Source organism: Balaenoptera borealis, assembly GCF_965194805.1.
Source record: "Balaenoptera borealis genome assembly, chromosome: 15".
Lineage (NCBI taxonomy): Eukaryota > Metazoa > Chordata > Mammalia > Artiodactyla > Balaenopteridae > Balaenoptera > Balaenoptera borealis.
The window spans coordinates 9,283,748-9,309,987 of NC_138871.1; the positions used below are offsets into that span (position 1 = coordinate 9,283,748).

Here is a 26,240-nt window from a genome sequence, read left to right on the forward strand (position 1 = left end):
GGGTGAGATGGGCCAAGAGCTGTGGGCAGATGTGGCTGCTGTGGCCCTGAGACCTGCACAGCCTTCTCAGCTCAGAGGCTACTCGCAGGGCGTGATGTTCCAGCCTTGGGAAAGGCTGATGAGGCTCCCTGTTCCCTCCCTAGACTTCTGGGCACGGTCTGGACCCAGCCTCACTGTTGGGCTTGTCATTGCCTCATCTGGGCTTGTCTGATGTGTTTTACCTCGTTCCATATGGGGTGATTGCCTTCCACCTCACGAGTTGTCCTCTTGACATCTGCAAAGACACCAAGGGGCCGGCATTGGTGGTAGGAAATATTTCAAAGTCTAGGTTCAAGTGAGCAAAGAGGGGTAGGACTTATCTTGATGTAGAAAACATCCAGTCTACATTGGCAGATGTGACACAGCACTGATTCTTTCTTACTCTGGAGATTTCAAAATTTCTCACTTTTTATAAGAGTGACATCACCCCATGTGACAGATAATGTTATGTGTTCATTTCATTTTCTTCCTGGGTACATGGTTCCCAGCCATCTTGCAGCCGGGTGCGGCCGTGTGACTCATTCTGGCCAATGGAGTATGGGATCCATGCTCACCACAGCCTGGACTGGCTCCCAAAATCTCCCATGAGAGTCTCCGTTCTCCTCCCCACTCTCCACATGCACTCTCACCGTCTGCTGGCAGGGTGGTACCTGGTGACTTTGCAGCCACAAGCAAAGAGCAGCTGGTCCCTAAACTACTGTTTGGAGGAGTCATTCAGGATTGTTGCCTGATCTGCACAGTCGATGCAGCACTTGGTGTGGGCAAGAGGTAAACTTTTGTTGTGTTAAGGCACTGGGATTTAAGGGTTCCGTTGTGACCGGAGCAAAGCTAGTGTACCCTAATACATCCCAAAACATCTCTAATGGGTTGACAGCTCTTTATCTACTAAAATATGCCTTCCCCGGAAATATCTTTAACAAAGAACAGTCTATAGCCCTGCAAAGAACCTCTAAATTGCTAAATTTGAGATTCTTCCCAAGGAAAGAATGTGTGTGAGAGAGAAGAGAGAGGAGACAGATGGGGGTGGGGATGGGGTGTGGGGAGAAGCAGGGGACTCTCTGTGCCTGTCCAGTAGTGGGGAAGTGGGGCTGGAAACGACAGGTGAAAAAGGAATAAAAGATATCAATCAAACATTCAGTGATAAAAATGTGTAGGCAAATCTGGGGGCAAACCCAGGATTCTGGGTTGTAGGTATCTTCGTAAGAGAGATTTCTAGGAGGAGAAAGACAGTGCCTGGGAGGTGACGGGGAAGATGGCTCGGAATCAGACTGTTCCCCGGCTCACCGCAAAATCAGTTTCAGGGCAAAGACATGCTGAACCTCCACTACACCTCTTTCAACCCGCAAACTGGGGACATAAACCTATATCATCCTATGCACCTGGAGTCCTGAGTGTTCCACCTCTGAGTGACAGCATACTCAGCAGGCAGAGTTTCACAGGCCAGAAAAAAATTTAAGGAATTTCAGTCTCCGCTCATTTCTTTTGGAAACTACTGTGTCCTATTTTCTCTTGGCCCCAATTTTCTCACTCCCCACACTTCCTGGAAAACCTCATTTGCCTGTATCCACACCCCCCTTTCTCTCCTCCAACAGACTGTTCATCTTTCTTTCCCTTTTCCCCTTTTTGTCCCCAGCTCTCTGTTATATGGATACACTTAACCTTTTTCATTTTCTCTCATAAATCCTTTACACCACCCCTCCCACCTCTCTTGGATTTTTTCCTTATCTATGAAAAATTGAGACAATAAAACTTGCCTCATAGAATTGTTGTGAGGAGCAAAAATCATTATATTTATAAGACTTTGTTGATTATAAAAGTAATTCATACAATTGAGCAGTTATTACCAGAAGTTGTACAAAGACCTGTATGTATAGTATCTTTTCAAATCCTCACAGCCATCCTATGAAGCAGGTACTTGGTTTTTTTTTAACCTGTTTGTGGCACAGCCCTAGTTCATAGAAGAAACTCGAGAAGTATTCATCTTCTTTTTCTCCCGTAGCCATTCACCAGAAAAAAATGGGAGGCAGAGGAGTCATACTAAAAGAAATAATAGCAACAAGGATGATAAATTTGAAAGAGCCAGATGGTGTCTACCTCATCTTTCTGTGACACAAGGCATCTTTTACCTAGTAGGGCACCGATAAATCTAGTTTTTCATTGAACATATGTTGCCTCTTGGGGCTCCTGGCTCTCACCTCTGAAGTACACGGACACGCAGGGTCTGGGTGGGGGGCTCAGGGGTGGGCTAATGTTGGCCGACCACACGACAAGCCGCAGCATCTCTTCCATCTGCTTCCCTCCGTCCTTCTCTGGCAAAGCTTCCTTCTTGGAGCACCTTGGTCCAAGGCTTCTCCCAGGGCTCAGGGGGTGAGGAAGGTCCCGAGTCTGTTGCTTAGCAAGAGAGGTGATGTCACAAAGGTCAGTGGTTCTTGGGTGGTGGTTCTTGGTTCTGGAGAGGAATGAGGAGAATGGGAGGAAGAAGGAATCACAGGGTACGAAGCCAGTGGCTTGAGGTGACCAGGGCTGTAGAAACAAAACAATTTGGCCGAGCTTCATTTCCTCTTTCCGTTCTCTTTTCTCTCTCGTTCTTACTGTCCTTCTGATTTCAAGATCAGGTAGAAGGATAATATCTGCTCTTTATACAAGCAAGTTATCTGGAGTGAATCATTGCCAAAGTCACACAGTTTAGGTGAGAAAATAGAGAAGGGAGGTGAGCTGAGAAAAGAAATAAGGAAATCAAAGACGATTTCAGTGGTGTTTCAGAAGTCCTTCCTAATGTGGAAGCAAACATTTAGGCCTCCTTTTTTCTAAAGGAAACGTGAGTCTAGATATGAGTCTCTCTTTAACCAACAGAAACTAGCTTTCTCATCAATGAGCTCTTACGCCAGCTGGGTTTGTAAGGTTAAAGAAAAATCTCACTGACATATTATCTTGCTGTGGCATCTTAATTGCCCTCAAGGCCTCTCAGCATGAGGATGGAGCGGGGCATTGCTCTTGTCCCTAAGCTTTTTCTGCTTTAGGGTTGAACATTATATAAATTATACCTTATCCAATAGTTAGTGTGAAAATTAATAGATGTTTTAAAAAAGTACATTAGTTGATGAAACAATTTAGCAATAAGCTTACTACCCGTTCTAAAACATGCATGGGTATGTTTTAGAGCAAAAAAACCAAAAAAAACTGAATGTGTGATCTTGGTGTTAGGCCTGCTTTCAGCAGATTTAAAAAGTACTTCCTGACAGTTTTTCTTGAAATGTAAACACAACACAATGCTTGTTGCTTTGTTAATAATTTTCCAAACTAAGCATGACACAAAAGGCAAACCCAGGAAAAGGAAGAGACCGATAGATTTGACTGCATAAAATTCAAGATTCTTGTACAGAAAAATATACCTTAAAAGGTATATCAAAGTAGGGAATATTTGCAACAGCTCTTACAATTCAATAAGAAAAAGATGAATACTCCAAAGGAAAATGGGGCAAAGTGTAGATTAGATGATTGTCCAAATGGACAAAAAAAAAAAAAAAAAAAGATGTAAAAAAAATTCAGCCTGTTTAATAATCAAAGAAACACAATGAGAACTTCCCTGGTGGCTCAGTGGTTAAGAATCCGCCTGCCAATGCAGGGGACACGGGTTCAAGTACTGGTCCGGGAAGATCCCACATGCTGCGGAGCAACTAAGCCCAGGCACCACAACTACTGAGCCTGCACTCTAGAGCCCGTGAGCCATATCTACTGAAGCCCGTGTGCCTAGAGCCCATGCTCCACAACAAGAGAAGCCACCGCAGTGAGAAGCCCACGCACCACAACAAGAGTAGCCCCCGCTCACCACAACTAGAGAAGAGCCCACGCACAGAAACGAAGACCCAATGCAGCCAAAAATAAATAAATAAATAAATAAATTTATTTAAAAAAAAAGAGAAAGAAATGCAATGAGATACTGTTTATCACTTTGCCAAATTGGACTCAGAAGCCCAAAAAACAAAAAAGATGTTAAAAAAAATTCAACGTCCTTAATAAGCAAAGAAATACAAGATACCATTTATCACCTCCCAAATTGGCAAAGAATGAAAAAAATAATAAGCCTGGTGTGCTGAGGAAGGAAGAGGGGCAGAGAAAAGATACAAATCCATACACAGCACTGATCAGAGTATAAAGAGAAAAACAGCAGAACGAAGGCCCAAGATAAGTGCCAGGGAAAGAGAATTAAGCGTGGGGAGAGATGGACCAAAGGCTGCTCTTTTCCTGTCATCCTAATAGTAGTATTAACCTCTATATCTCTAAATAGCATATTTAAATAGCATCCCTTGAATTTTTCACTTTGAGACACTGTCTATCAAGTCATCTCTTTTATATCATCTCTCACTCCTTTCCCACCTCCTAGCTTCTCTCTCCCAAACTTCCCCCAACTCATCACTTCTAGATATTATCTACTGCTGTTTATCACACCATGGCAGCTTTCTTACACCTGCCTTTCCTGCATCCTGTTCTCATAATTGTATCTCATTTGGGAGCCAAATCTATATTCAGTATTTTCATTTTTATAATAATGTATTTTTTTAAACCGCAGATCAAGTAGTACCCTCCAATTCCACATCCTTTCTTTTTTTTTAAATTAATTAATTAATTAATTAATTTTTGGCTGCGTTGGGTCGTCGTTGCTGTGCGCAGGCTTTCTCTAGTTGCGGTGAGTGGGGGCTACTCTCCGTTGCGGTGCGCCGGCTTCTCATTGCGGTGGCTTGTCTTCTTGCAGAGCACGGGCTTAGCTGCTCATTGCTTAGTTGTTTCAGTAGTTGTGGCACGCGGGCTCAGTAGTTGTGGCTCGTAGGCTTTAGAGTACAGGCTCTAGCTGTGGCGCACGGGCTTAGTTGCTCTGCGGCATGTGGGATCTCCCCGGACCAGGGCTCGAACCCGTGTCCCCTGCATTGGCAGGCGGGTTCTTAAGCACTGCGCCACCAGCGAAGTCCTCCTCATCCTTTCTAATACAACTTTGTGTTTTTCTGTAGTTTACAAATTGCTTCGTTTTTTCATTTGCTTGCTTTTCTTAAAAGTCTGACCAAATCTTCTAACATCCTTCAACAGCTCTGTGATCTCCTTTTAATACAATCTCCCCCAGGTTCAAATGCATCAGGTATTTTACCAGTTTTTTCATTTTTCCTGAGCCCTGGGGAGATCTCTCCTGGCCTCCTCTCCTCTCTAGTCTACACTGGTTGCTCCCCAGCCCTGTAGCACAGCTATCATCTTGGGGCTTCCCTTCTTCACCACCAGTTTTAGAATTCCCCCATTTGTCTCCTGTGTTGGACTCTGTTTCCCAGATCCCTTCCTCTTTCTTGAGTTACTCCCTCATCTTAGTGGAACACGATTTTCCATAGCTTTCTGAATTTTTTGAGTGTTTGTAGGTCTGCACATGTCTTTATTCCACCCTTGCACTTGACTGATAGTCTGGCTGGATGTATCAGTCAGGATGGGCTATGTTATGCTGAGGTAACAAACATCTCCAAAAATCTCAGTGTCTTAAAATAATAAAGCATTTTTTTAAAATAAATTTATTTATTTATTTATTTTTGGCTGCATTGGGTCTTTGTTGCTGCGCGCGGGCTTTCTCTAGTTGCGGCAAGCAGGGGCTACTGTTCGTTGCTGTGTGCAGGCTTCTCATTGCGGTGCCTTCTCTCGTTGCGGAGCACGGGCTCTAGGTGCGCGGGCTTCAGTAGTTGTGGCACACGGGCTTAGCTGCTCCGCGGCATGTGGGATCTTCCCGGACCAGGGCTCGAACCCGTGTCCCCTGCGTTGGCAGGCAGATTCTTAACCACTGCGCCACCAGGGAAGCCCATAAAGCATTTTTTTTAATAGCAGCTTTACTAAGATATAATTCACATACCATAAATTCAGTCTTTTAAACAGTACTGTTCAGGTTTTTAGTATATTCACAAGGTTGTGCAACTGTCCTCACTATCTAATTCCAGAACATTTCATCACCCTGAAAAGAAACCTCATATTCATTAGCAGTCTCTTCCCATTTCCCCCTTCCCATAGCCCCTGGAAACCATGAACCCACTTTGTCTCTATAGATTTGCTATTCTGACATTTCATATGAATGGAATCATATAATATGTGGCCTTTGTGTCTGGCTTCTTTCACTTAGCATAATGTTTTCAAGGTTCATCCATTTTGTAACATGTATCAGTACAGTTGGTCGCCCCTAATCCATGGGTTCCACATCCATGGATTCAACCAACTGTAGATGGAAAATATTAAAAAACAAAAATTCCATAAAGTTCCCAGAAGCAAAACTTGAATTTTCTGTGCATCAGCAACTATTTACATAACATTTACCTTGTATTAGGAATTATAAGTAATCTAGAGATGATTTAAAGTATTTCGGAGGATGTGTGTAGGTTATATGCAAATACTACACTGTTTTATGTAAGGGACTTGAGCATCTGTGGATTTTGGTATCCAAGGGGGGTCCTGGAACCAATCTGGATACCAAGTGACAACTTACATCATTCCCTTTTATGGGCTGATAAATCCATTGTATGGATATACCACATTTTATTTATCCATTCATCAGTTGATGGACATTTAGGTTGTTAACATTTTTGGGTTATTATGAATAATGCTGTTGTGAACATTTGTGTACTTGTTATGTGTACATATGTTTTCAATTCTCTTGAGTATATATGTAGGAGTGGAATTGCTGGGTCATATGGTAACTCTATGCTTAACATTCTGAGGAGCTGCCAGCCTGTTTTCCAAAGAGGTTGCACCATCTTACCATCCAATCAGCGATGTACAAGGGTTTCAATTTCTCCATGTACTTGCCAACACTTTTATCACATTGTTTGTTGTCACCATTGATTTTTTAGACATCCTAGCGGGTGTGAAGTGGTAAAGATTTATTTTTCTTCTTGAACCATGTTTCTTGCCTTGGTGTCTCACTGTCAGTCAGTCAACCAACTGATCGGTCATCAATCAGTCAATACAGGATCCATTCCCTATATCCTGGCTATGTTCTCTGAAGGATACAAAGAAGGTTAACATCCCCCACTTTAGGATCTACTGTCTCTTCACAAAACACAGAGGAAAGTTAACTCAAAGCAATCTATGGTCAGTACCAGAATTCTTACTGGGGCATCTGGGGCCTTTTAGGGTCTGAGTTATGTCTGCCTCTCCAACCTCGTCTCTCTCCACATATTGACCACTGCTTCCTAGCTACACTGCTCTTGCCACTTTTTTTTTTTTTTTTTTTTTAATATTCTAAAGCTGTTTTCTGCCCCAGAGCCTTTGTCTTTGCTGTTCCTTCTCCTGGAGAGCTTCTCACCCAGCATCTACCATGTTACCGTATTCTCTTCCTTTGGTTTCAGCTTTAAGGTCACCTTCCCAGGGACACCCACCCCATCAACCAAGCCAAGGCTGGCTTGCTGTTCTATGTGCTCAGATCACCATCCACTTTTCCTTATTGCAGTAGGCATGGTGGGGAGTGGAGCTGTGAGGAGGTTCTGAAGCCAAGCTGCCTGGTTCCAGTTCTGCCTTTGATACTTACTAGCTGTGTAACCTTAGGCAAAATATTTGATTTCTATGGATATGACTATAATAGAACCTAGCATATAAAGTCACTGAGAGGATTAAATGAAGTAGGTTATTTACGTTACTTAGAACTTGATTGGCATTCTCTAAATACTAGCCCTTATTATCACAATTATAAATTAAAGTGTTTTTTTAATTGAAGTATAGTTGATTTACAATGCTGTGTTTGTTTCTGGTGTACAGCAAAGTGATTCAGTTATACACACACACACACACACACACACACACATATATATGTATATATGTTCTTTTTCATATTCTTTTCCATTATAGTTTATTGAAAGATATTGAGTACAGTTCCCTGTGCTATACAGTAGGACCTTACTGTTTACCTATTTTATATATAGTAGTTTGTATCTGCTAATCCCAAACTCCTAATTTATCCCCCTCCCCGCTTTCCCCTTTGGTAACCATGAGTTTGTTTTCTAGGTCTGTAAATCTGTTTCTTAAACAGTTATTTACATAGATTTGAAAAGAACGCAACTATACTCCAATAAAAATTAAAGAAAAGAAGTATGCCAGCCACCCGGCAAAGCAACAATGGGGGGAAGCGAGAGCAGGGGCTGCAGGAGCCAGCCTCCTCCCTCGCCCTAGTTTTCCCTGTTGAAGATGCAAGGGGCCCGAACTCCGGACTCTGCGCTGTCTTGCCTGCGAGACCCGTTCGCGTTCTAGGCTCTTCTCTTTCCCCGCAGCTATATCCGTTCCGGGTTTTGCGGCTCACCGCCCCTCCCTTCCCGGGCTGTAATCCACTTCCGCGTTTTGTTCGGTGCCCGGGGCGCTGGGGCGCGGAGGCGGTAATGCGCAAGCGCATAGGAATCCGGCCCGGGCTGAGCGCGCGGCCGGAAGGTTGCGGGTGAGGGAAGGGTCGGCCCCGGCGGGGGTGGCGGGCCCGGGGCGGGGGGCGGGGGGTCGAGGCCCGGGTCGGAGTGGGCGGGGGTCTCGGTGAGGACCTCCGGGCTCCCAGGGCGCGCGGGGACTGGGCGGCCTGGGTCGGACGGCTGTGTGGGGCCGGGGGCGGACTCGGGCCGCTGTGACGCGGGCGCTGAGCGGGGCCGGGGCGGGCGGGGGGCGGCTCCTCCTCGTCGCGAACTCTCGGTGACCTTGGTTGGCTAAGTCACTCCATCCCCCTGAACCTGCGCCTCCGTCTGTAAAGTGCGAATCACAAGCCCTGGCTACCAGCTGGGGCGGTTTTGAGGCTCGGTGGCTGGACCCCCGAAGGGTACCTGGAGTAGAGGGCGGTTCCCCAGGGACCACCCCGGCCTCGGTGAGGGAGAGGGGTCTTCCTCGCATGGCATTGTTACAGATTTTGGGGAGGAGCTCTCACCTGTATATTTTTAAAACTCCAGAGCATCATGAAGTCGTTGCAAAACTTTTGTTTAACACAAACAAGAGACGTCAAGGGCTTCCTTGAGGCCCACGTTAAGCAGCTGTTCCTGGGATGCTCACGCTCCTGCTGGAGACGGTTCTGGGAAGGTTTCGAGAATGGTTTGCAGCCGTAGAGACCCTTAGCTTCAGAATTATTAGTATTTGTAATTCCTGTTGTTTGCCAAAACCCGTCCCGCCCACGTGGGAAATTGGGGCGCTGGCCAAGCAAGTTTAGTATCTGCCTTGGTGAACATTGGAGTCCCTCGGCTTTGCAGTGGACCAAATTGTAGAGATTGAGGATGGAGGTGGTGCCATAGCCTTTTTTGGTGGTGGAGTGGGGTCTCAGGAACCCTCCCTACGTGGGCAAGGGTCTGTAGTGTGATGGATACTCAATGACGAATGCTAGAAGGGCACAAAAGTAAAAAACCTGTTAGATGTTCTAGGTTGGAAGAAATTCCGAGCATTTGAATTGACTTAAACTGTAACTTTTCACTGCAGGTGACTAGCATGCAGATACCCGTTCTCTGACCTGCTGCCCCTCTTCTGACATGGCCCACCGCGGTGGGGAGAGGGACTTCCAGACGTCAGCGCGGCGCATGGGCACCTCGCTGCTCTTCCAGCTTTCGGTGCATGAGCGGGAGCTGGACCTGGTGTTTCTGGATCACAGCTATGCCAAGCCGTGGAGTGCCCACCCAGATGCCAGTAGTGCCCGCCCCACCCGCATGCTCTTTGTTACTCCCCGGAGGCAGCACGAAAGTACCATGTGAGTTTGGGCTCCTCTCCTAAGGGCGGCCATTGCCCTAACTGGGCAGTGATCAGATGGTTGGAGATTAGAGCGGATTTTACTGTGGGAGATTGTAAAGGGGAGTGGGGCTTGGATGTTTAATTCAGGCGTCACTGTTAAACATCGTGAGGTTATCAGGCCTATATGTGGACATCTGCATTCAAGACATCTAATGAGTTAGGAAAGCAAGATGTTCAAAGGAAAGCAAACAACCTGTTGCACTTAGATAACAGGACTTGTGTGGGAAGAGGAATTGAAGAGGATTATTTCAACTGTGAAGAAAAAGACTGAAGAGTTGACTTTTAAAAATTGCCACCTAGGATTAGACTCATTCCTTTAGTCCAGTGGTCTGGCTCCAACAGTGGCAGCAATAACCTTTTTATGGTAATTCGATTTGCTTTTCCTGGCTTCACCTGCAAAGTTGAGGAGCATATGCCCAAGACCTTGCTTTCTCTCTTAGCTTGTTACAGAACTGTCACCATGGGTTGATCTTAACCCTTCTTAGGTCTGGTTACATATTCAGCCCGTCTACATTATAGGGTAAGGACTTTTTAATAAACTTACCGTGTAATATGTGATACAATTACATTTGGCCTAAATAAACTCATTTAGCAGTTCTTTTGAGCTTTAAGGTGTTCTGATTACTGGTGTTTCAAGATTTGTTGATATATTTTATTTTGATGCTTAAATCATGCCCTTAATAATTTTATAAACTTTTATTGGGAAGAGGTTTTTTTGTTTGTTTATTTTAATCTGACCGGATGTTTAATCTTTCCTCTGGCACAGGTTTTAGGTTTCTTGGAGAATAGAGATCTTGTGTTTTGCTTTTTTAGATCCCCCAGTGAGCCTTAATGAGCTAGAAGTACCATGACGTGTGTGTTCAACACTTGTAGAATAGTGGTTTTTATTTCTTTTCCCAGTGAGGGCAGCATTTTGTTGGCCTACTTTGAATGTACAGGGCATGGGATCTGTGACTTTAGGGAATAATCCAGCATAATCCTGATGCTTCTGGCCTAGGGCATAACTAAAGAGCTCTTTTAAATAGGATTTGAAGTCTTTCTCTTAGTTATGTAATAGCTTCTTGATATTGAGACTCCTGTGTTCATATCTCATGATATTTTCTTAGTGAGATTTTGTGGATTTGGTCATTTCAGTACTCAGAAAATTATTTCCTTTTATAGACTGGCTCCATATATTGGCCCTGAAAGTGGGAGTTCGGCATGTTTTAGGAGCTCTTTTTAGGCCATTGGGTCCGGAATGTGGTTGCAATGGGGGTGTAAGTGGGAGCTAAGGGAGAGGTTGGCTGAGGCCACCTCATGTAGGAATTTGATTCTAAGAGTTGGTAAGAAGTCATTGAAGGATTTTAAGCTAGAGATTGGATTTTTATTTGAAAAGATCATTCTGAATTTTTGTTGAATAGATTATAGTGCAGGAGTGGAATAGAGAAGACCTGCTAGGAGACCATTGCAGTGGTTGGGGCCAGAGATCACGAGCCTGATGGGGCAGGAATAGTACAGGTGGAGAAAAACGGTTGGCCTTGAGGTGTATTTTGTAGGTCGATCCAACGTGCCTTGCTATAGTGAATTGGAAAGAGTGGCCAGGGTTAAGGGGAAAGGCGAAATTAGGATGACTGTTAGATTTCTGGCTTGAGCAGCTGGGTGGTGCCATGAGTTGGGGAAGATATGGTTGGAATAGTGAAATTAGGAGTTCTATTTTAGGAATACAAGTCTAAGTATCTTGTCCCATGTCTGGTCCACAGAAGATAATCTGCTCTTCACCCACCACCAAATCTAGCTGCACATTATTTCACTTCATTTCATAATGATGTAATTATTCCAGCCATTGGGAATGGAAACAATAACATCATTGAGGTCAAAAAGTTAAAGTGATGTTAGGTAGATAGCCAGTAGACCATTTTGATTGACATCGTATTTTGGGTGACAAAGTTGGTGCAGTGAAGGACCCTCATGGCACTAGGATTTCTTTAACATTGTAAAATATGAAAGATCCTTTTAGGTATCCACTTGTGTTTGTTTCTGTTGTAGGCTCCTTACAGAGTGAGTAAGCTAAGGTGTCTGCATTCCAGGTGATCTGTCTTAGACAATCATAGGCTTTTATAGCATATCATTAACTACCAGTTGACTTGCTAAGGAAAGGGCAAGTTTCTATGAATTTATTTAAAACTCTAGACCAACACCGCCCAACAGAACTCTGTAGTGATAGAAATGTTCTATATCCGTTCTGTCCAACATGGTAGCCTTAGGCAGATATGTCTGTTGAGCACTTGAAATGTGGCTTGTGTGACTGAGGAACTGAATTTTTAATTCTGTTTATTTATTTATTTAGGCCACGCTGCACAGCTTGCAGGATCTTAGTTTCCCAACCAGAGACTGAACCCAGGCCCTCGGCAGTGAAAGCGCAGAGTCCTAACCACTGGACCACCAGGGAATTCCCTCTAATTTTTATTAATTTAAATAGTTCCACGTGGCTTATAGCTACTGTACTGGAAAGCACGTTTAGGCAATCAACTATATCCTTAGGGAATATATTTGTCCTTTTTAAAAAAATAGCTCTTTGTCATTTTTGCATAGGTTCATTTTAAAACGACTTTGTGTTCCCCCAGCACATACCAGCATGTCAGAGGGCAGAGATCTAGACAAGTGTGGGAAAGATGACTTTGGATCATAATTTTCTTGTGGATATAATATGCTTATGCATACTTTAAAGCTGAATAGGGTCTTCCCTGGCGGTCCAGTTGTTAAGACTCCCTGCTTCGAATGCAGGAGGCACGGGTTCGATCCCTGGTCGGGGAACTAAGATCCCGCATGCCGCACGGCGCAGCCAAAACAAATAAATAAAAGCTGATTATATTAAAGAGACATTTTTGGCAAGCAGATGATCGTTAAATACGTGTGTTGTGTGAAGTACATGTGGCTGGTCCTATTTCCTCACTTCTTTACAGCGAGTCAGACGTCCCAATAGATGTGGAGACAGTCACATCAACCCCTGTGCCACTTTATGACAATCAGAAGGCACGCAGCGTGATGAATGAGTGTGAACGGCATGTCATCTTCGCCAGGACCGATGCAGATGCACCTCCCCCTCCAGAGGACTGGGAGGAGCATGTCAACAGGTAGGCTGCTTCTAAGAGGACTGGGCGTTACAGGGTTAATAGTCACCGCACTGTAAATATTTTGTATCATTTTCATTGAAGCATATTTATTAGGAGCTTATTTCATTTGTAGCCACATGAGTCAGAATGTTCTCCTGTCTCTGCATGATACCTCTCAGCTCGCTGTGCGGTGAGCTTCTTGGGAGGAGAGCTTGTGTCTCAGCCATCTTTCCATCCCTGACACCTAGGACATTGCCTGGCACATAGTAGGCATATAGTAAATGTTGATTGAATAAATAAATGAGTTAAATTTGATAGGTATGACTTGCTCTCTAGTGTATATAGTACATGTTATGTTATGTACTAACATACGTGTATGTCTGAGTTACCCAGACTGCTAGAAAAGAACCCTGTTAAATAAATGTCCATTTGTATGACACTGTATTTACATTGTCTGTAATTAGGGTAGTGAAAATGTTCTGGAGTCGTACGAAAAGCTAACAGATGTTTGATTTGAGTGGCTTTTAAAAATAGATTTGTAGTCTGTGGTTTTGGGGGAACACTTCTCCCCATTTTCATGAGTTTGCTGCCTAGTTTTATTCTCTTACAGCCTACTCACCGTGGGAACTCAACACTCCTCTTTAGGTCATTTGTTGTTTTTCATTTGGCAAACATTTATTTATCTTTTATTTATTACATAAAACTTTATGAAGATAAAATTTACATACCATACAATTCACCTATTTAATGTGTACAATCAGTGGTTTTTAGTATATTCATCACCACAGTCAATTTGATGAACATTTTCCTTAACCCCAAAAGAAACTCCATACCCATTCGCAGTCACTTCCCATTTCCTCCCAACCCCTCCAGCGCCTAGCAACCACCAGTCTACTTTCCGTCTCTCTAAATTTGCCTTTTCTGAACATTTTATATAGATGGAATCATACAGAATGTGGTCTTTTGTGACTGGATTCTTTCACTTAGCATAACGTTTTCAAGGTTCATCCATGTTGACGCATGTGTCAATATTTCATTCCCTTTTAATGCTGAATGATATTCTATGGTATGGATGTACCACATTTTGTTTATCCATTCATCTGTTGATGGATATTGGGGGTGCTAACACTTTTTGGCTATTATGAATGTCACTATGAATATTCATATACTTGTTTTTTTTAAAATAAATTTATTTATTTTTATTTATTTACTTTTGGCTGCGTTGGGTCTTCTTTGCTGCTGCGGGCTTTCTCTAGTTGTGGTGAGCGGGGGCTACTCTTCGTTGCGGTGCGCGGCCTTCTCATTGTGGTGGCTTCTCTTGTTGCGGAGCACGGGCTCTAGGCAAACGGGCTTCAGTAGTTTTGGCATGTGGGCTCAGTAGTTGTGGCTCAAGGGCTCTAGAGCTCAGGCTCAGTAGTTGTGGTGCACCGGCTTAGTTGCTCCGCAGCATGTGGGATCTTCCCGGACCAGGGCTCGAACCCGTGTCCCCTGCATTGACAGATGGATTCTTAACCACTGGGCCACCAGGGAAGTCCCCATATACTTGTTTTTGTGTGGACATATGTTTTCATTTCTCTTGCATATATACCTAGGAGTGGAATTACTGGGTCATATGATTACTCTGTCTAACTTGTGAGGAATTTTCAGATTGTTCTCCAAAAGGGCTACATCATTTTAAATTCCCACCAGCGGTGTATGAGAGTTCCAGTTTTTCCACATCTTTGGCAACACTTGTTTTTAGTCTGTCTTTTTCTAATTATGACCATTCTAGTGGGTATGAAGTGACATCTCATTGTGGTTTTAATTTACGTTTCCCTCATGGCTCTCTCTATATGTATTTACCTACTAAGGGAATGTTAAGATCTTTATATCAGGGGTTGGTAAGTGGTAAACTTGCCGTAATGTTGGAGAGCTCTCACTTTATAATAATGGAAGAAAAAGAAGTAATTTGGTAGGAGGAAGGGTAGGAAAGTTTGAGGCTAATTGGCATGGTTTATGAGTTTGGCTGGAAGCAGGGAATGAGACTGAGCTGGTGTGCTTATGTGGTCAGGATAGTAGCTGTTGAAGGAGGAGCAGTTCTGAACCTTGGCTGAAGAGCTTTTGAAGAAGTTGTTCGGGGTCTTGAATAGGAATTAACATTGTGCCCTAAGAAGGGGAAATGCTCTCTAGAGCTTCAGATAAAGAGGAAAACTGCTGTGAATGAAGATCAACTGCTAGAATATTACCGGAGTCAATGAATTCAGCAAAATAGTTTATCACCATTGTTACAGTTAATAACACTAAAAATACTGACAACGGTAGTAACAAAAAAGAGCTACCATTTGTTGAGTGCTTTCTAGGTGCCAGGCATTGTGCCAAGCGCTTCATATGCATTATCTCCTTTAAATCTCACAACTCTCCTAGGCATATCCCTTCTTCATCTCTATTTTACAAATGAAGAAACCGAGCTCAGGGAGTTGAAGAAACCTTAGGAAGTAGTGGAGCAGGGATTTGTTTAAAGCGAGCAGTCTGACTCTGGAGCCCAGTGTTCTCAACTACTATACCTTCTCATTAAGGGTAGTAAAAAGACAGACCAGTTAGTTATGGCTGAACAAGGTGGCCTCACACTTACGTGTCCTTTATGGTGTTGGTTGCCTTGTCCTCAGTTTGCAGTTTCAGAAACTGCATGGGAGAATTGCATGAATTTTTCGATCAGTTTGCCCATGGTCATGATCAAAAGGTTTTGGGTGACTCTTCATGCTTACCAAAGTCATCAGAGTCTTAATAATGCATATGAATACCAGTTTCTTAGTTTGTAAGAAGAGATACAACTGCAAGGCAGATGAGACACTGGGGTGGCCTGGCCCAGAGCTTTGATTCTCAGTAGGAGAGTCTGGGAAGCTATTCTGTTCCAGCAGTGGATGGCGAGTGGACAGCCTGCACAGGAGGCGCCCTCCTTCAACAAGGTAGCTGGATGCACCCATCTTTCCTCAAAGCAAGACGGGCCCACAGAGTTAGGCCAGGGCACACCTCCACCTGCCCAGTCCTGCACAGAAACACTGACAGATTCTAATCTTTGGCTTGTCTTTCTCCATGTGGACCTCCATCCCTGTGTTATGACATTGCCACAGATTGATATGATTAATTAGCGCTCAGTTTATCTCAGATTATTTGTCTTTTAGTGTCTGATGAGATTTTGGAGGCGTCCTTCTCCCATTAGCAACAGGCTTACAAACCATCTCTTCAGGTAGGTTACTTTTGCACACAGCTAATTTCATTATTTGATGGTACTTACTGGCTTCAATTTCAGAGGTCACCACTTTATGACCTTGTCCCCAAGTTCTGGATCTGTAGCCTGTTTGGAGGTTGCAGTTAGTTCTGTCTGCTTGATTATAATCATCTTGTTGCCATTCTTTCCCTTGATTTGATTGTTAAATTGCTGCTTCTTTTCTTCCTGTATAAAATCATGTAAAATTACAGTTTCCCACATCAAGAACTCATGGACCTATATAGGACAGCTCCCTAGAAATCTGTTTTTCCTCAGAGAGATTACTGACCTCTCTTATCAGTGGATTCAGAAACTTAATTTTCTTTTTTAGTGCCCTATTTCGCCCTCTTGAATTATTTTAGTAGCAACTGCCTTCAGATAACTTTCTATGTTTAGAAAATGAAGGCCCCCCCACCACCCAGCCCCAACTGACTCTGAGTTTCTCTAGTAATGCCTGATATTTCATGAAACAGTTTAATATCCCTCTCTTCTTGATTTAATTGTCTACATCAGGGGTTGGCAAACTATGGCCTATGTGCCAAATCCGGCCCATTGCTTATTTTTGTATGGCCCATGAGCTAAGAAATGGTTTTTACATTTTTAAGTGGTTGAAAAAAGATTTTAAAAAGACACAAGAAATTCAAATTTCAGTGTCCATAAATACAGTTTTATTGGAACACAGTCATGCCCACTCATTTAGGTATTGTCTGTAGCTGCTTTTGCACTACAGCTGCGGAGTTGCATAGCTGTGACGGAAACCATATGGCACACAAACTCTAAAATATTTACTATCCAGTCCGTTATAGAAGAAGTTTGCCGACCTCTGGTCTAGATTGCGTTCCTGTGTCTGCATGCCAAAATCGTGTGACCTGGAGAACCTTTGAAAATGTTATACATTTGCTGGTGTAGTAATGTTGTCCCCAAGAAGTTGGACCAGCTTTTTCCCCCAGATGTTTGTCAAATGCCAAGTTTAATTAGATGCACAACTTTTCAAAGACATTTAACAAAATACTCCTGACATATGATACTTGGGGGCATTGCTCTCAAATGGATTTTAGGATGTTGTCACCATTTCAGTAAAAGAATCTAGTGTCCTAAAACAGGTTGTCTTATCTTAGAAATCAGAACTTCCGAATTCAATTGAAAAAAATTCTCCTTTTCTAAATTTGCTCTAATTCTCTCTCTCAATATTGTATGTATCTATATGTTAATCTCAGATGGATGTTTGAAATTTTGAGTTCAAGATCTTTGAGTTGTTTATTTTCCCTCCCTCTCCCTTCCTCTCTCCCTCCCTCTCTCTGTCCCTGTCATTCCTCTCTTCCTTTCTCCTGGTGTTTAAGCAAAGAATTTTATAATCTGAAAAAGTAAGTGTGACCTTTTTCTTCTCTCTGATGTTCTTTCTCTCTCTCTGCTTGCCTTCTGGTTTAAAAAAAAATCCTTTAGACATTTTAATATTGAATTAGTATCAGAGAAAGAATTACCTTTGAAAATATCAGGTTCTGGGACTGATGTGACTTTCTGGCTGCTTTGGATAAGAGGAGCCAGAAGTCAGAATGTCATTCGGGTTCAGTGGGAGCGTGGAGAACGTGATTGTCTGATCTCATCTAAGCAATGGAGAGAAGGCATTTTTGCACTCATGAAAATTGAATAGGTTTAGGTGGGGGGAGCGTGTTGACTCACCACAGTTCCCATCAGCTATTTGACTGTTTAGACTTGTATTTAAAATTCTGTCTCCTGTTTTAAAATTTTTCCTTAATTATATCTTTTGCATGCTCTTAATCTTGGGTTAGATCATTTTTTTTCTGCCCACTTAATTTTCCAGCCTCCCACGGAACTGGCAAAATATAGAGAACATGTTTCAGTTCTTGGAATCACTTTGTTATATATCCAGCAGCAATCCTAAGAACTTTTTCTGGGGGTTTTAGACACTCAACATTGTGGTTTTTCAGTTTAATTTCAGCTGTCATTGGTGTATGGTCGTAATTTCTAAATAGCTTACAGCCCCCCTCCCATTTTGTTCACATCATTTTCCTTGCTCCTGTCATTTCGGGTTTCAGAATAAATATAGAGTAAGAAAAACAAATAGAGAAAACATCCTGTTGTATAATAAAGAACAGGATAATTTTGGAAACATTGTCAGTACCTCATAAATAAAAATTATACCTCGTTCTCTGTCCTTGGGATTAAGGTTTGCAACATGATCAGTAGGCTTTGAGAAAGGTCAAGAGATTGTTGAACATGAAGCAATTGTATTCATTGTTTAACCTGTTTGATTATCACTGAGCATTGTTGCTGGGGGTAAGGCTGCAGTATAATACTGCTTTCAAGATGTCGCAGGTTCTTTATACGTATTATTTTCACAGAACTGAAATTCTAAAATTTTAACACAGATCTTTCATTTCTACTTCAAGAGATTTATCCTTCAGAGATACTTGCACAACCATGTAAAGATATAGATAGAATAGATGTGTGTTTGAGTGTATTGGGGAGAGGAGGGATGGTCACTGTGACTGTTTATAATAGCAATAAAAGGGACACAACCTGAATGCCCACCAATAGGGTAGAACCAGCCATTAAAAGCAAAGAAGTTTATTAAAATGGAAATATCCATGTATCTCCAGAGAGCTTTTTACAACCACCTGTGGACGTCCTCTGTCTCGTCCCACCACCACCAAATCCCCAAGCCCATCCAAGAATCACTATACATATGAGAGATGCTATTCATGTTAGTGTGTTGTACATTTAAATAATGTGAAGGAAAATGAGATTATGAACCAATGGGCTGGAAGATGCTGGCTCCCACAAACCTTCCTGGTCCCAAAGTATCCTGAGTCCCAACTTTGAGTAAAAGCTTCTACTCCCCCATCTCCCAAATCCAGAATCTCTGAATATCAAGCCACAGCAAAAACTGACTAGATCCTAATGAAGTAGCAGAAATTAAGCCAAGAGAGCTATGGGAAAATAAGAAAAAGGACAATTCCAAGAAACCTAAGACTGCTTCTAGTATGCCACAAGGGGTTATAAAAGGATGAGAGGCTTTGGAGGTTAAGGCGGAGTTAGCTGTGGCAACAAAAGCTACTAAACATAGAGGGTACTCCTGAAGAATTCTGTGATCATGGACTTCAGCTACTCTCATAGAACTTTTGCTCCCATCCGTAGTCATAGCTACCTGAGCTTTTTATTGTTAGAAGGAACCATAAAGATCATCTAGTCCATCTCTTTTACAGTCAAGGAGACTGAGGGCACACAGCCAGCTCCTGGCTCATAGCTAGTGTTCTCCTGGACTGTGTAACTGTGGTAAGTTGTCAAACTGGAGACGTGGTAGGTGGAGATTTTATTTTACAGAAGGAAAGGATAGTGGGATAACTGTGCAATGTGCATAACAAAGGGTAATTTGCCTTCCATCTGCATGTTTACTGGGCCATGTTGTTGGTGTTAGATGACTTGTAGAAAAGAGAGTGTCTGGTTGGTGGGTTATGATGGGAAGGATGCTAGTCTGTCATAAAGTAAGAGACATGGAGATTGCTGAAGTTGTTTGAGGCAACTTCCTTGCGGTTCAGGCACCCTGCTATAGGGAAGGTCTCAATTTACCGTTGGCCCACATGGTGTATCCGTGTTCCTCTGCTGCTCAGGACCCAGGCGCTTCTGTGGTAGGGAGTGAGAGGGTTTGAATTTGTACTGCACTATTTACAGGATTTAGAACGTAGTTCGCATACAATTCACCCGTTTCTTTATTCAGCAGATGTTCAAGTCCCTACTCTGTGTCAGACACTGCTTTATGTGCTGGGGATATAGCACTTAAAATGGATAAAAATCTCTGCCATCTTGGCCTTTACATTCTAGCAGAGGAAGACAAACCAAACAAATAAAATGGATAGAATGTGAAGTCGTGGTATGGCTGGAAGGGGGGATAGGGAATCCCAGGGTGGGAGTGAGGTGTCGGCAGTTTTAAGTATAGGTGAGTCAGGGAAAGCCTCAGTAGGTGACATTTGAACAAGAACCTGGAGATTGGAGAGGGAGCCATTGTTTGAGGTAAGGGGAGTGGATGGTTAGGGCCCCGTCTGTGCTGTGGGAGCATGCAGGGTGCGCATGGGGGACATAAGGGGAGGGGGCAGTGTGGGGAAGCACAGTAAGCTGGGGACAGGCACGTGGGTGAGGCTGGAGAGGCAGGGGGGTCCAGACAGCCCATTGCAAGGACTTGGGCTTTCAGCTGACTGAAATGGGGCCATTGAAGGGTTTGAGCAGAGTGACATGATCTGATTTAGGTTTTTGCTTAATTCTTTTCCAAAATTGGTTTTCCAAAAGGTGGTACTAATTTATATTTCCATCAACAAAGTTTGGAAGGATCTATTTTCTTACACCCTCACAACAGAGTACTACTGAACTTCTTGTGACTTCATTTTTTTAAAAATTAATTTATTTTATTTTTGGCTGCATTGGGTCTTTGCTGCTACGCGTGGGCTTTCTCTAGTTGCGGCGAGCGGGGACTACTCTTCGTTGCAGTGCCTGGGCTTCACATTGCGGTGGCTTCTCTTTGTTGCGGAGCACGGGCTCTAGGTGCGCGGGCTTCAGTAGTTGTGGTGCACGGGCCTAGTTGCTCCACGGCATATGGGATCTTCCCAGACCAGGGCTCGAACCCGTGTCCCCTGCATTAGCAGGCGGATTCTTAACCACTGCGCCACCAGGGAAGTCCCTACATTTATTTATTTATTTATTTTTAAATATTTATTTATTTATTTATTTGGCATCGGGTCTTAGTTGCAGCACCAGGTTCTTCGTTGTGGTGTGTGGGCTTCTCTCTAGCTGTGGCACACAGGCTCTAGAGCGTGTGGGCTCAGTAGTTGCAACGTGCAGGTTCTGTAGTTGGTGGCGCGCAGGCTCTAGAGCACAGGCTTAGTTGCCCCATGGCATGTGGGATCTTATTTCCCCAACCAGCGATCGAACCCACATCCCCTGCATTGGAAGGCGGATTCTTAACCACTGGACCACCAGGGAAGGCCCAAGGGGGTTGACTGCCTTTTCATGAACTGCGTTTTCATGTTCTTTGCCCATTGTTTTTGTTTTGAGTGTTTTGTCTTTTTCTTAATAGTTTTCTAGAGGCTTTTTCTATTTTAATGAAACGGTAGTTATTTTTTCATTGTGTTTTGACTTCATTTATGATACTTTATTTTTTCCTTTACAGAAATTTGAAATTTTTATGTAGTTACATTTATCTTTCTTCTTTTTATGGCTTCTAGGTTTTAGGTCATACTTAGAAAGTTTTACTCATTCTAAGATATAGATTAGATAGGTAGATAGATTTTTTTTTTAATTAATTAATTAATTTATTTATATTTTTGGCTGTGTTGGGTCGTCGTTTCTGTGCGAGGGCTTTCTCTAGTTGCGGCAAGCGGGGGCCACTCTTCATCGCGGCGTGCGGGCCTCTCACTATCGTGGCCTCTCGTTGCGGAGCACAGGCTCCAGACGTGCAGGCTCAGTAGTTGTGGCTCACGGGCCTAGTTGCTCCGCGGCATGTGGGATCTTACCAGACCAGGGCTCAAACCCGTGTCCCCTGCATTGGCAGGCAGATTCTCAACCACTGCGCCACCAGGGAAGCCTGATAGATTTTTTTAATTACTGTTTTTTCCTAGTACTTTGGTCACTTTATGTTTATTTAACTTTTTATTCCACTTGAAATTTATTTTGGTATAAAGAGTGATGTGTAGGAATCCAGATTTTCTTTTTCCAATTGGCTAGTGGTTGTCACAGCCCTATTTACTTTATCCCTACTGATTTGGAGTGCTACCTTGATCTCATTCCAGGTTCTCATTTGGGTCTGGCATCCACCTAAAATTTTTTAAAGGAGGTTTAATCACCAGTTTATTTTTATGGCAGGGAGAGTTGGTAAACAATTGGGCATCTTCTGTTACCTTTCTCTTAGTATCTTTAGGAAGATTACTGGCCAGAGTTGGAGTATCAGAGTAATTAAGATTGCCAGGAGTGGGGTGGAGGGGGGCTTTAGTCAGCTCCACACTGCTGTGCTGTGTGTCATTAGGTGGGGACAGGAGCAGTAGGACAGGTTTCTAATTGCAGGGAGTTTACAGCTGAGCTGGAGGAGGAACCATAAAGCCTTCCATAAGCAAGGTAAAAGTGTGTCTGCCAGGGTCATATGCAGGGATGATACAGAGTTAACTTATATGGAACAGACCATTCAAAAGTAAATTTGTTAATTGTGTGATATACAGGGGAAAAAATGGAAAAGGGAGAAAGGTTAGTGAGGGGTGGATTATTAAGGAGTGGGAGAATAGCCACTTCATTTGTTATGTTTTTGTTCCTAAAGCTGATTTAAATAGGCCTCTTATCTTAGTCTGAGGTTTTAGTACATTAAAATGCTTTCTCATCCTGTCTCCCTTTTTGTGTAAAATATTAAACTTGTGAAATTCAAATATGTCTGTGCAATGGTGCCATGCTTTTGTTTACTAATGGATTATATTAGCCACTAGGTAATTAATTACCTTTGTTAGCACCAAAAAGACTCTGTTTGTGACTGGTTTTGACTTGTAGCGTGTATGTTAATACAAGTATATGTTGAGGTGATTCATTGGCAGGATTGGGACCAGAGTCTGGGTGTTGTGCTTTAGCTTCGTTCTAAGCTACTTTGAGTTATACTGCTTCATAGTGGGAACAAAAAACATGACAAAATCTTCTTTGTACAGTGTACATGCATGGCGAGCATCCCCAGGGTTTGCCTTTAATTCCTCAGAGTTTCTCTTATAGGACTGGCTGGACAATGGCCCAGAACAAGCTATTCAACAAGATCCTCAAAGCCCTGCAGTCTGATCGGCTTGCCCGCTTGGCCAACGAAGGGGTAAGACTCTAGAAGCCTGCCCACTGTGGGCTCCCCACTAGTTCGGGCCTCACGGGCTAGCTGACCTCACCCCGCTCCCCCCCCCACCCCACGTTGCTAACGAGGTGGCCCTCATACTTTGTCCCCCCACTTACACCTTTCAGGCTTGTAACGAGCCAGTGCTGCGCCGTGTTGCCGTGGACAAGTGTGCGAGGAGAGTGCGGCAAGCTCTGGCGAGTGTGAGCTGGGACACCAAGCTGGTCCAGTGGCTGCACACCACCCTGGTGGAGACCTTGAGTCTGCCCATGCTGGCCGCCTACCTGGATGCTTTGCAGACACTGAAAGGGAAGGTGAGGCTGTGATGGGCGTCTGCCCTGTCCTGGGGTAGCCAGCCTCCGCTGTGGGTTCAAGAAGTGGGGCTGGGCGAGGTCATTGCCTGGTCAGCCTGGAGGGCATGACTGCAGCTAACGGGTTTGTTATCAGAAATAGGAGACATGGTACCATTTCGTGTTTTCACCTGGCATAAATGTCTCTAGCCCTCCTGTCTCCAAACCAGAGAACATGTTTAGCCTCTACAGCCCTGCAGCTTGTGGTTTGAGGTGAGGTGAGAAAGGAGAAGATGAGGGGTTTACCAGGGAGGGGTGTTGAGAGGGGGGCAGGAAGCAGACCCGTGGTGCTGAGAGTGTGGGGGTGGGCGCGGGGAGGTGTTCCGGAGCAGGGAGCGCCATGATGTGATGCCTTGGTCTCTCCTCATCATGATGAGCCTTCGGTAGCAACACTTTCACTTTAATCACTCTTTATAAAGCGTATCGTTAGCTTTCCCTGCTTTCTTACTTGGACAGTACTGCACAAAGTTAAACTGTTTTTCTTCATGATTGCAGTTTATTTTGGTTGCAGTTTTTGCACTGGCCTGTGTTCGGTGTGATTGGAGTACAGGTTCTGGGGGCAGACTGCCTGGCTGACGTCATCTTGATTACTAATTAGCTGTGTAATCTTGGATTAGTGTCTCAATTTCCTTATCTCTAAAAAAATGGCTGATACTAATACCTATGTAGGATTTTTGTGAAAATTCATTAATTGAGATAGAATGCTTGGCACAATGTTTGGAACATAGGAAACCCACAGTAACTGTTAATGATTTATAAGTGGTACCATCATTTTTAGAGTGTTTTGCTCCAGTACAGAATGGCCTCAGGCAACTTGGATTAATTCAGTTCTTGACTTTTTTTTTTTTAAGTGGTTTTCTTCTACTTTGCAGGAAGCTGGGCTGTTTTTGTTTTTTTGTTTTTTGGCCTGTTTTGTTGCTATAATTTACCTGGCCAACAGCTTTCCCCAGCCATATTCCCCCAATTTCCAGACTTATTGTTTCCTACCTGTTTGTTACTTGAAGGTTGCTGAGTTTGTTTGAAAGCAAAAGAAGACTGGTTTAGTGTGGAAATAAAACAAAACTCAGGACCAGATGCGTTAATGAAATGCGTGGTAGGATATTTGACATTAAATTATACATTCAGCTATTTTGTGCCTGTAATGTGCCAGGCGCTGGGATGAGCAAGACAGAAATGCTGTCTACTCTGATGGAGCTTATTTTCTCGTGGAGAAAGAGACAAGAGAAAAGATAGTCCCAGACTTCCCCCTGTGCTGCTCCTCTGCAGTGGAGACCCTGGCCCAGGAGGTGAATAGTGGGCAGGCATGGGCACAGGGTGGGTGTGGAGCCAAGACAGGCCCCTGGCCGAGAACAGTGGCTTGTGAGTATTTCAGGCATTTTGAATGTTCTCCACAGCATTCCACCTATGGGAGGATTACGGCATTGCTGAATATCCCCTAGGAGATGAGTATTAGTAGTGCCCAGAGCCCACTTCTCTGCCTTACATTGCATGGCCAGTATGCCTTGGAGGTCAATTCCCTCGTAAAGAAGTTGGCCCTGCTCCCCCACTGAAGTCACTGTCTGGATGTTCCCAAGTGAATGAAGTGGTGTAAGTGGTGTTCAGGTTCACTGAGCGTGACGGACCACTGGCGGACTCCACAGGTGTGCCCAGTGCACGCTGCCCGGCCCTGCTTCTAGGTCATGGTGTGGGCTGGCTGGAATGGCAGAGGACACACAGTCAGCAGGGTCCCAGACTGTGAGCCGCTGTCCGCTTGAGGCGCTGCTCTCAGTGGTTCCTCTCCCTTCAGGGTCTTATTTTCCCACGACTCTCAGATTCACGACAAATACTTAGGTTGTTTCCCACAACTTCTAATGTTCCTGCTGGATGAGAATGCAGGTGGATGGGATCATGCTCTTGGCCCAGCTACTTTCACCATCAGACCTATTGTAAGGGGAGCAGAGGAGGTATAGACCCTATGTCTGCTGAGAGAGATGCAGTGCTGGAGAGACCAGGGGTGCTTGGTCTGCCTGGCTCCAAGCACAGAAGTTGGTTATTGATTAATTATTTCTAAGTATTCTTATTTACAGAAAGTGAGTTTCAAGGCTTTGTCATGTGAGAGGTGTACTCTTATTACTGCCAGCTAAAAGCTTTTAAAGTCTAATTCAGTCAGATCCTCTACCTCAAGGTGTTGAGTGGCTCACAGTGACAAAGTAAGTTACAAGAAATGGCCAGTTTAGGGTGAAGATCCTTTGCAGTTGGGCCCTAGCCTTTGCTACTAGCCTTACGTCCTCCTACTTCCTTACTCGAATTCTCGACTTCAGGCCATCTATGCCTAGAATAAACCCTGTTCTTTCTTGCTTATATCTGGTGTCTCTGATTAGAAAGCTTTTCCCCATCTTCTGTCAGAATACTTCAGAGTGCATCTCACTTCACATGCATCTTCAGATGAAAATTGCCCGCTCGCTTCCCTCTTTTCTGTTAGATGGTTTGAATCATAGTGTGAGGCTTATTTTTCTTTATGGCACTTACCAGCCCCATCTCTTTTGTGGTTTGTGTGCTTGTCTTCATTAACCCTTGTAGATTAAATTCCTTTGCAGTAGGCACTAGGCTGGTGTCTTGTAACAGCAGTGTTGTGTAAACATTTGTTTCCTGAATTAAACTGAGAAAGTCTCATGGTTATATTCCCCTCATTTCTTTTTTTTTTTAATTAATTAATTAATTAATTTTGGCTGCGTTGGGTCTTCGTTGCTGCGTGGGCTTTCTCTAGTTGCAGCAAGCAGGAACTACTCTTCCTTGCGGTGCGCGGGCTTCTCATTGCGGTGGCTTCTCTTGTTGCGGAGCATGGGCTCTAGGCATGCGGGCTTCAGTAGTTGTGCACGGGCTTAGTTGCTCCATGGCATGTGGGATCTTCCCGG

At 43.7% G+C, this 26,240-nt stretch overlaps 2 protein-coding genes across 17 annotated transcripts in view; one reads left to right on the top strand and one right to left on the bottom strand.

Annotated features, from left to right (window-relative positions):
• Positions 1 to 26,240, bottom strand: part of FER1L5 (fer-1 like family member 5) — a 341,943-nt gene that overhangs the window by 55,152 nt on the left and 260,551 nt on the right. Inside the window, exons 2-3 of the mRNA XM_082356503.1 lie at positions 2,235 to 3,749; positions 222 to 274 (exon numbers count right to left, since the gene is read on the bottom strand). Coding sequence (XP_082212629.1) covers positions 222 to 274; positions 2,235 to 2,595 — 414 coding nt within the window. The 5' untranslated portion in view covers positions 2,596 to 3,749. The remainder of the gene's footprint in view (positions 1 to 221; positions 275 to 2,234; positions 3,750 to 26,240) is intronic.
• KANSL3 (KAT8 regulatory NSL complex subunit 3) overlaps positions 8,382 to 26,240 on the top strand; it is a 72,164-nt gene continuing 54,305 nt past the window's right edge. For 14 of the 16 annotated variants that reach the window (XR_014234880.1, XR_014234881.1, XM_082357095.1 and 11 more), the window contains exons 1-5: positions 8,382 to 8,479; positions 9,490 to 9,754; positions 12,738 to 12,908; positions 22,891 to 22,981; positions 23,125 to 23,310. Coding sequence is in view for 14 of the 16 variants with exons in the window: in XM_082357095.1 (XP_082213221.1) it covers positions 9,540 to 9,754; positions 12,738 to 12,908; positions 22,891 to 22,981; positions 23,125 to 23,310 (663 nt within the window). In the remaining 2 variants the exon portion in view is untranslated. Of the gene's footprint in view, positions 8,480 to 8,733; positions 8,891 to 9,489; positions 9,755 to 12,737; positions 12,909 to 16,048; positions 16,114 to 22,890; positions 22,982 to 23,124; positions 23,311 to 26,240 lie in introns of those variants that run through there. The other 2 variants (XM_082357101.1, XM_082357097.1) reach the window with 2 other exon arrangements.